At 39.4% G+C, this 10,369-nt stretch overlaps 1 protein-coding gene across 1 annotated transcript; it reads right to left on the reverse strand.

Moving 5' to 3' along the window:
- Positions 1-2,567: 2,567 nt before the first annotated feature.
- LOC118561243 (spondin-1-like) lies at positions 2,568-9,509 on the reverse strand. The gene is made up of 6 exons (XM_036133152.1): positions 9,474-9,509; positions 8,923-9,223; positions 8,616-8,783; positions 8,253-8,417; positions 3,555-3,821; positions 2,568-3,451 (listed from the first exon to the last, which is right to left on the reverse strand). The coding sequence occupies exons 1-6, from the start codon at positions 9,507-9,509 to the stop codon at positions 3,288-3,290; spliced, it is 1,101 nt and encodes a 366-aa protein (XP_035989045.1). The 3' UTR covers positions 2,568-3,287.
- Between the last annotated feature and the right edge of the window lie 860 nt (positions 9,510-10,369).

A 10,369-nucleotide genomic window follows, 5' to 3' on the forward strand; every position in this document is an offset into this window, starting at 1 on the left:
AGTGTTAAACCGTTGTGGTACATATCAGTGGCCACTGTCCCTCGACAGTTTACCTGTTCCCAGTACTAACTCATGTTTCCTGTTTCTCACAGATCGCTTCATCCACTGGATCACTCTCTGGACGCTCTTCTGAGTTCTGAAGTCTCAAGTCAAGTCCCTGGAACCTATTCGCTCAGATTTTGCTCTGGCATTCCCCCCGAGCCCCCTTGGTGTTATCAAGCCGGACAAGAATTCCCTTCTGCACCCTCCCTGGTTCCTCCAGCTGATTACTGCCACTGCCTCCTGCTTCGGTGCTGCTCGGACCTCCGCCAAGTCCCATCTACCCGCTCACCTGTCGCTCAGTCACCAGGCTCCATCTCAGAGATGATCTCCACTGAATCAGTCTTTCGTTGCCCCCCGGCTAGGTTTCCTGAACCTGACGAGTATCGGTCATGGTTCCCTAATCACTGTTGGCCGCCCTCTCTGTGATCCTTCCTCCCTGTGATTTCTCGTCCATCGCTCACGTAGTGAGCCTTCATCTCCGTGAACCTCCGTCCCTGTTAATAAACATCCTAAACCGCTCTCTGCCTCCCGATTGTGTTCTGCATGTGGGCCAAAAACTTAGAAACCATGACACTATAAAATCTTTCCATAAGTGTCCAGGCCAGCTGGCAGTTTTGGCAGGTCAACACCTGGCTGCATATATTCTATGGAATTTAGTGCACTAGTTTACCTTTTCTCAGCTTTGTAAGAGACCAGCATACATGTTAGATAAAATAAGGCATTTTGTTATTATCCAGTCCCTATCATTTGTTCTCGTCCATTATGGGAGATATAACAAGTCAAATACTTTTGGGAATTCCTGTCCTCTGCATGCGCAGGCAGTTCCTTTGCCCTCTCTGAGAAAGGCATCTGTTTTGTCATTACACATATGAGGTTCCCTCGATCAGAAACAGTAATTTTAGTTTCCCATAATGCAAGATCGTTGAAACTAAAATGGATGATCGGTCTCTGATCCATTCTGCTCTCTGACCAGTCAGCCAGCCCCTCCATCTGCAGTGTAACTGTTATCTGTGGAGGGCAAGGGTGTAACTACCATTAGGCTCTATGCCAATTTATTTATTGAATCATTTAATTTTGTAAAATGATTCAGGTTAATTCAATGTTCCCGTATTAGCAATAAATTGTGATCATTTTACTATGATTTACTTACTGTTTACTTTGTGTTTACTCACGTCAGTTTTACAATTAATAAAACACTTTTGTTTGGGTATTTTTCTAATTCAGTACAAAATATTTTCCATTTGTAGCTGTACTTTATGACATACAATAAATACCCAATTTTCCAGGTGTATTTGTTTACATTGTGCATTTGGGGAAAAATATAAGCGATTCAGCAAATCCAGCCATAACTAATTAGACAAGAATGGACTAAAGCTAAAAATATTCACATGGGCAACTTATTGGTCTGTTGTCATCTGGCCACCTCTCTCTCTCTCTATCATGTGTTCTGCTACCATACTCTTCAGTCTGATATAAAAACAGCCCTTTGAATCTTCAAATCTCACAAAAAGTTGGAAAGCGTTCTGTGAAAAAAAATAACATCGCAAGTAGCAGAGCTGAGGGCTCCTGCTGCCCATAATTTAACGATCAGAGCACAAGTTCTGGGCCCTCCCTCTTTCCTGTCCCCCTTTGTCAGCAGGCGTGTAAATGTGCACAGGTTCAGGTGTAGTTGGATTTTCCTGTGGTTATCACCTTTGTACCCTTCGACCAAATTAATAGTGTTTGGAGAGGTTACAAAGGATCAGTCAGGAGATGGGTACAAGAGCATTGTCTAATGGAAGAGAAAATAGGATGATATTTCAAATTAAAAACAAAAAGGCTGAAGCAAAATCGTTCTTAAACTTTGTAGGATATTGTGTTACAGTGAAATAAAATCACGCTTCCAAATATAAAGTATCGGGTAACAACTCCAAAAAGTGTGTTTGGCACAAAGACAGCATCAAAAGAACACCTGGTGCTTATCTCTAGCAGTGCCCCAAACCTTATTAAAATTTAAATTTGTTGGGTCACCTGAACTGGTCTTTGGTCTGCAGACAAAAGATGCGGTTACGATCTGAGAGATTTGGAGGGATTTTGCAAGGTAAACTGAGTCGAGATGTGGTATGCTGACAGAGTCCTACCAAAGATGTCTGAATGCTGACATTGAATCTGTGTTTTAACAGATTATTAGTTTTTTTCACCCCCTCCCAATCTAACTGATTAATTTATTTTGCAATTGAAATGCTCAAGATAAATGCCAGACTATATGGGGAAATATTTTGTAGTGGATACATTTTTTACAGCACAATACATGAAATGTTAACTGGTTTTAAATTTTTTTTAGGAGACACAATACACTAAGAGCACCTTTTGTCTGTTGTGGTAAATACATATTATTATACAAGTATAGAGCATAGATGTCAGAGGAGGTCGTCTTTTATAAGCCTCTTGTCGCCATCTGGTGGCAGCATATGCACATGGGGAGGGGGGGGGGGGGGTGTTGCTATAGATCAGAACTCTATGAACAAAAAGACAGATCCAACTGACAAGTTGTCACATTTACTTTTATTGTAAAGGTAATATTATTTCAAAATATTAATATGTTAGAGGAACAGAAATAACAAAAAAAGGGGGGACACATCTAGAAACCACCTACACAAGACTTTGGTAAGAATCTGACACATTCTTATCAAAAATTACACTGCAAAAAGATACATTTTCTAATGACGATCCAATTTATATAGTCTTCGATCAAGATGCATCTATATGTACAACCATTACACTGGGTAAAAAAAAATCAACAGGGCTTTATGGGTCCTACAAACAACTGAACAAATAAAAGTTCATATAAATTGTTGGAATGGCTGGGCCCCTGTGCTTCAAAGTCCACTTAATTATTTATGGATACCACAGGATAAAGCAGTTTTCTTTAATCTTAACAAATAACTTCATAATCATCTTTCTCAAGATATGTATATCACAATGAGTTTACAGTGATGTTGCAAAAAAAAAAAAGATATATGTTTAACACAGTTAATTTATGAAGCACAGCAGATGGAGCAAATTTGAATCCACAGTTTTCCAGAGATCGCAAAGTTCATTTTATCTAAACAACACATGACCTGAGCTCTGGATTTAGACATACAGATCCAAGAATCTGTAATTTCAGCCCTAAACAGAGTGCATTGAATCATTGTGCGACAGTGCGCTGTCTTCTTCCCAGTCCACGTCTCTTCCTGTTTCAGCTTTCCTTTTATGCATTCATCCTAGCAGGGATGGACGTTACATGCCCTGATCTCCTTCCTGTCCTTGCAACTGGACAACTGGGCAGCCTTATACTTCTGCTTTACCGTCATAAGTCGTTCCTGAATACCTCCACCACACATTTTGGTACATTCTGTCCAGCTAGACCAGGGCCTCATTCTGCAACCTAAAGATAGAAATACAGGAAAGATGGCACAGCCATTAAAAACAAATTAGCATTTTATAAAAAAAATCTATAGTAATCCAACGACTGAAAGTCAATTACTAACCTGGATGCTCAGAAGCTCCCTCAACTCTGCCCAGTTTGCTCCTTCGTTTTTCACGCTGCTCCCTGCGTCGTCTCTTCTCATCACTGTTGCCTTGTCCTCGACTGCACTTTCTAATCTTACACTTCTTTCTCTGGATTGTTTCAGTGCATGAGTCTCCACCAAACTGAGGCTCCATGGTCACAATGCGAGTCCGGATAGTGTGACCTTTGCCACAGGACTTGTTGCATTCTGACCACTCAGTCCAATCTGACATAACACAGTCAATGGCTAAGGACAAAGACATAAGCACAGGGAGATGGGAGGAAGAACACATCTGATGTGAAATCACAAACAAAAAAATCTAACAGTGTTCATGTACTAATCTTGTGATAAATACATACTTGAAGTTAGCTAGCCAATGCCACCATTATCAAAATGATTCATTTATTATTTGTAAAGTAAAATAATTTTGTTAAAACTGGTTTAAATTTAAAAATATTTTTTACACACATCATGTATATTGTCCTGTACCACTATCATATGCCATCACCACACAGAGCAATATACACCTCATCTAATTTAAGTGTAGCATCTCCTTTAAACCATGCTTGTCTCATAAGGTTAATTGAAACATATTATTTAATAAACTCAAAAGTGCAAAGTATTCTTTTACATTTAAATTTGCACACCTGCAATAAATGCAGCCCAACAATCAATTGTGTTTCAATTGTCCTATGTCCTTCATATAAATTTCACAATATGGTGTCAATGATTATCTTACAATCCAAAGTAATGAAAAGATATCTAAAAATTACAAAACGTTAAAAAAATAAAAGATCTAATTATGTCAAGCTGAACATGCGGAATAATAGATACAATAGTATAATGTACTTTTCACGTTGTTTCATGAACAGTATAATTTTACATTACCAAACACATTCATCTCATTATAACAAAAACTTATCACATTCTTACAGTGTATTATTTATTTTTGCATAAATGTCAAAATGTTGTTTGAACAATACATTTTATTCTTAAAACGTAAAACATTTCACATTCTAAAACTGCATCAAACAAAACAGCTTAAGTTTGTCAAAGGAGTCAAGATGGTAAATTAATTTAGGCAAATTTTTCGCCAATTTTGTCTTTGTTAAACTCTGTATGGGTCCAGCTATATCTGTAAATGTTTCATGGTACTCTCTGTGATAACATAACCCACATACATGCAGTTCAAGTGGTGTAGTTTGAATTTGTGGAGCTTCCTGGGGCCACCCTGTGCATCAGTCAGGTATGCTATCAACTCAGTGAAATCAGACTCATTCTGCCTCCTGTATAGCCCGATGCATTTTAAGTTCCTTTTCAGTATATACACCATAATCACACAATACTGTCCATGCTGCTGAACAACAGGAAAATCTCTTTGTGGCTTATTCCAAACAAAAACCAAGAACTAGAACTCAATCAGTTCTGGTTTACCAGACATTTTCTCAGCTACTTATCAGCATGTCATCAACTTCTTTATGTTATAAGGTGAACATTAAGGGTATAACAGTAAACGGGTAAGTATATTGATTTACATTCAGGGATCAGTATGATTTCAGTTGACTTCACTCAAGACTTACAAACAATACGAGGCCACAATAGCATATATATATATATATATATATATATATATATATATATATATATATATATATATATATATATATATATAACCAACCAACTTGAGATTTGGTTATATATATTTTTGTCAATAAAGGGTAAGCAGGTATAGCCTAGGTATGTAGGGATGGATGATGTTTTGTGCAATATACTATAATAGTCAGATTAACATATACATAATATTTATATTGTAAAAAGGTATTGTTAAAGCTAGGGTCGCCGATTTTTTCTGGAAATTTCCCCAAGTCACTCTTTGAATAACTGAACATGCGTAAGACCGTCTTACCTTGCTCTACCGCTCTTCAGGGGGATCACGTGAAAAAAATCTCCCAAATCCAATCTGGTCTTATTTCTTAGTCCTTCCTCTTCTTCTCATAAACATGAATACAGTTCACTTCTTGTGGCTCTCAACCATGTTTAAAGTCTATGGTGAGAGCAGCGGAGCTACAATGAACGACTAACCGCTAAGCTAGCCATTAACCTAACCGCTAAACTAACCGGATACATAAACACTAGAAGTGTGCATGCGCAGCCAGCAGGCGGAGGAATGACCTCGGACACTGGCGTTACTTGAGCGCCTCAGATGGATTGGCATGTGGGACAACCAATGGGGCAATCCTCAAATGACGTCAAATAACTAAATTTAGAACAGGCACTGCATCTGTGTCCGGCCATCTTGTGGTCGGACAAGCTGTGTAGAGGTGAAGCAGAGAGCTCTGTCCCGAATATTGTATCAGCAAATATCATGGTACTATAATGGAGTGACTCTCGATATGGCCACCGTGACTATAAGAAAGGAGTTTTTTTCATTCCCATTGCTAAACCCAGAAAGAATGCTGAGAAATGCCATTGTTGGATAAGAAGGTATAAGCGAGAGGGCTTTACAGTTCAACTGTAACTTTATTCTGTGTTTACTTGATCACAAGGGATCTGTTTTATATGATCCATTCATGCGGGTCTATCTAGCAACAAAACATACATGAACAAGCAGACAGCTGTGACAGACTCAGGAAAGGGGATTTTTGGTTTCAGCAGATAGACACGTGACAATCTAATAACACAAAGCAAATATAATTTTCGTGAGACATCTGCAAATGACCACAGAGCTGTTTACTTTCTGAGAACGGGTTATTGCGGGATCAGTCGAGTTTAAACAGATGTGATTATCCATCAGCCTAACGTCCTCAATCTCTACAAACAACCCTGAGCCAATGTGTTAAATCTTCAATTTTAACGCACTAACTAAACAATGATGTTACAACCCTCTTCTTTTTCTCCGCTAACAAAAATAAAACATCTCTATTTTCATGTGTAGATGGTTGGAAACGAGACAGAGAGGGCTGGATTCGCTCTTCCTGCTGCATGTGTGCTCCCAACACGGTGGATACAGATTCTGGCGGGGGTAACTTGGAGAACCAGCGGGCGAATCGACGGAGCTGATTTACGTTAGGTGGAATGTTTAGGTTTATATTTTTGTTCGGGAGAACACTGCTAATGACTTGGCTAAGCCTAGCTCACATAATGCTGGAACGAGTTAGCTACCGCACAGCCCAACCATACTTCCAGCAAAAGAAAACTGTACCTTCCTCACTAATACAGCTTTCTTTCCTCCAACATTCAGGGCTCTACATTTCAACCAACATCTCAGTAGTTCGAACGCTGTGCTTCTTGATTGAAGCATGTTGAAATGAAGCTCCTGGGACATCCTCATCTTCCAAAATTATTGCCGTTGCAAACGTTGCCATTTCTCCATTTCTCTATTTGTCAGACTGTCTGGGGAACTGGAGTTGATTTCCGGGGGGGTGGGGATTGGACCTATTTGGGAAATGCTCCATATTTAAGGAGATTTACACGGAACTTGAGGGACATGGGGGGGGGGGGGGTATATAATGTCTATGGGTGAGAGCAGGAACACAACTCTGACAAATCTATGCCTTTCAGACCGAACGGCAAAGACTGGTTAGAGTTCTTTACAGGCCTGCAGCTCCCACAGAGAATGATTTTTTTAACCTCCTTTTTGTGAATACATAATGTCCTTCCGTAACTACTTTCAGTATGGAAGGACAATTTTACCCAGTATAACAAAAAGTGTTTCTGAACAGGATCACCAACTATAGTTTTAAGTTATAAAGATGTATATTGCAACAACATCAAATTATATTGTTTAAACATGAAAAGCATATTAAAATAATGTTGGAGTAGATTGTACAAACATTAAAAGTGTATTGTTAGAACAATAAACATTTCGAGTTTTAACATGATAGAGCTCTCTTTTTCTTTTGCCCAGGAGGAAGCTCCACACTTCAGTAAGAACATGAAAGTGCCACTGCGCCTTTACTTTTATTGTGTAAATTTTGGATTTCTTATGAACTATGGGATATTTTGATTTTTTTTGTGTAACAAAGCAAACACACCATTGATGTGAGCTGTACCCTTTAAACCACTGTTTCTGAAGGAAACTCCAAATGGCGCTGTAGGACCCTTGGTCCAGAAGGAGCAAGCTCTTATTCATACTGCTGTTGACCCAGAATTTCAAAACATAAGGTGGCAACAGCCTTGCTTGACATGTGCTGCCCGTTTGGTTTTCTAAATGGTCAACTGCTTGAATTGCTTGTCTCAGATTATGTTAAAAAACTGTTTTGTTATGGTTGATAACATTACTTAGAAATCTGTAAAGATCTAAGAATCATTAAAGATAATACATTTAAAGTATTGTATGAGTATGAGTTGTTGATTTGCCAAATTTAAATGTACAAGAGGTGTTTTTTGTTAAATAGAGCAATTACGTGCATGGTATTGACTAAATGTAGAATGAATGTAGGTGTAATATTTACTATTACTGGTATTTATAGATGAATGGATGGATGGATGGACCAACAAATACCATAATTTTAAGATAGTTTAGCAGTAGATAATTGATCAGAAATGTAAACAACTACATTAGAGTATGTGTCTTCACAAAACAAAATTTATTTACAATAGATTTTGCCACAAACTACTATAAACTCTGAATACACAGGTTCATAGGGTGTTTGAATGAGGACATTTAATACTTACGACACTCTGGTAACATGCATTTCTCCACCTGTTCCAACTCTTCTGTACAATCTCCAAGTTCCACCGGAGATTTGAGCATTCGCTGTCGTGTTCTCATTCCCTTCCCGCATGTAACACTACAGTCACTCCACTCAGACCATGGAGTCAACAAGCATGGTATTGTATCTATTCATCACAAACAAAACAAAACAAAAAATAAAAAACCTAGATACTGTATATATCTTTCTAGGTATTGCAGTTAAAGGCAGAAATACTATACATGTAAAAGCTAACATATAGGATGACCACTTTTGGGCCTAACGGAGACCATTTTCGCAATGCTTGTCGTCAAACAAGTACTAGGGAAGTTACATTGCTACTCACGACATTCTGGCATCATGCACTTCTCAACCTCTAGAACCTCTGCCCCACAAATGGAGCCATCTGCAGGAGGCATCTTCACCATCCGCTCTCTCCTCTTCATGCCAAGACCACAAGTAGCACTGCAGACATCCCATTCACCCCACTCAGTAACCAGGCAACTGCTGGGGGCTAAAGACAAGAAGGTTATGGTAGAAACAAAATAAAATGCTAACTTAGGTCTACAAAGTACACTAAAACAAAACAAAACAAAACACTACAACCATACAGTCAATGTATTTTTCAAAATATGTTGAAAAGGAAAACTCACAGCAATCTTCATTAACCACACAGTTCTCAGTCTCCTCTGTGGGCAAAGTGCACACTGAGCCATCATCAGGGAACTGTTTGACATAACGTTCTCTGGAGCGGCTGCCTGTCCCACAGGTAACACTACATGGAGACCACGTGATCCATTCAGACATCATACAGGTGGAAGCATCTTGATAGAACAAGGACAAATATAAAGATGTAAGCCCTTGAATGTACCCATGATTAAATTGTGATAACACTAAGATAAAAGTCTGTTTAGCAAAAATCTGATTGCATGTTGGTGAATTAAGTGAAAAAAACTATTTGCAACAGTTACGGCCAGTGGCCTTCTTTTGTCATTTCTCTTTTCTCTTATTTAAATTCAGGAGCAGTTGCTGCTTCCTGCCGGCTGGCTCCGCTATGGGATCTTGATGGAGACCTTCTACTGGGTTATTTATTTTTTTCCTCCTGCATCACTTCCTGTTAAGGTTCTCCTCTTCTCCCGATTGGATACTCACCTCTATTGCTCCACCAATCCTGAAAGAGACCTTTAAACTGGCACTTCTTTACAGAAAGGGCAGCTGTGTTTTGTTGTGCAGCTTGCATCGTTTAGCACTCAGGGTTGTCAAGCTCCACTCCTCGAGGGTCAGTGTCCTGAAAATGTTAGAGGTTTTCCTGCTCCCACACACCTGAATCAAATGGCGCAATTAGCTCCTCTTCTTCTTCTTCTTCTTTTAGGTTTTTTTGGCGGTTGGCAAACAACTTATAGGTGCATTACCGCCACCTTCCAGACTGGAGTATAGATTAGATGTCCTATCACTATAATCTTCCCATTAAACTGATTTCCTAAGATAACTAAAAATGCTATTAAATACTACATCTTCAGAGGACCTTTGCAGCAGATTTTTAATATCTAAAATTACTTTATTCTTTTTAACTCTCTGACTAATATCTCTCTTTCCCGATTGTACTTATCACAATCTAGAAAAATATGCTGCACTGTTTCTGACTCTCCACAATAATTACACAACCCTGTACTATGTTTATTAATTATTTTCAAAGTACTATTTAGCCCCGTATGCCCAAACCTTAATCTGGATATAATATCCTCTTTGTCAGGACTCAGACAGCAGGGCTGTGCAGCTCCCGCCAGTCCTGCTATTTTCCTTCACAGGTGTTCGTGGTTGACTGGTGGGCGGAGACGCACACCTGCGACTCATCCAGCAGCACTCGACTGACTACAAGAACAGCGTTCGAACAGCGAGAGGACGCCAGAGTGTTTTCGTTGCGGTATGCTTCAGCAGCCACGACCTCTCGCCAGTTCTTCCCTCGATGCTAAAGCTTTGTCTCTGTGTTTCCCTAAAGGTTACCTTCTCGAGCTCCAAGATCCCCTTCGTGACTCATCTGTCCCTCGACCTCCTCCCGAGTCGAGCCCGGATCCAAGGCTCACTCCTACGACCTCCGGT

This window comes from Fundulus heteroclitus, unplaced genomic scaffold, assembly GCF_011125445.2.
Source record: "Fundulus heteroclitus isolate FHET01 unplaced genomic scaffold, MU-UCD_Fhet_4.1 scaffold_586, whole genome shotgun sequence".
In the NCBI taxonomy this organism is placed as follows: Eukaryota; Metazoa; Chordata; class Actinopteri; order Cyprinodontiformes; family Fundulidae; genus Fundulus; species Fundulus heteroclitus.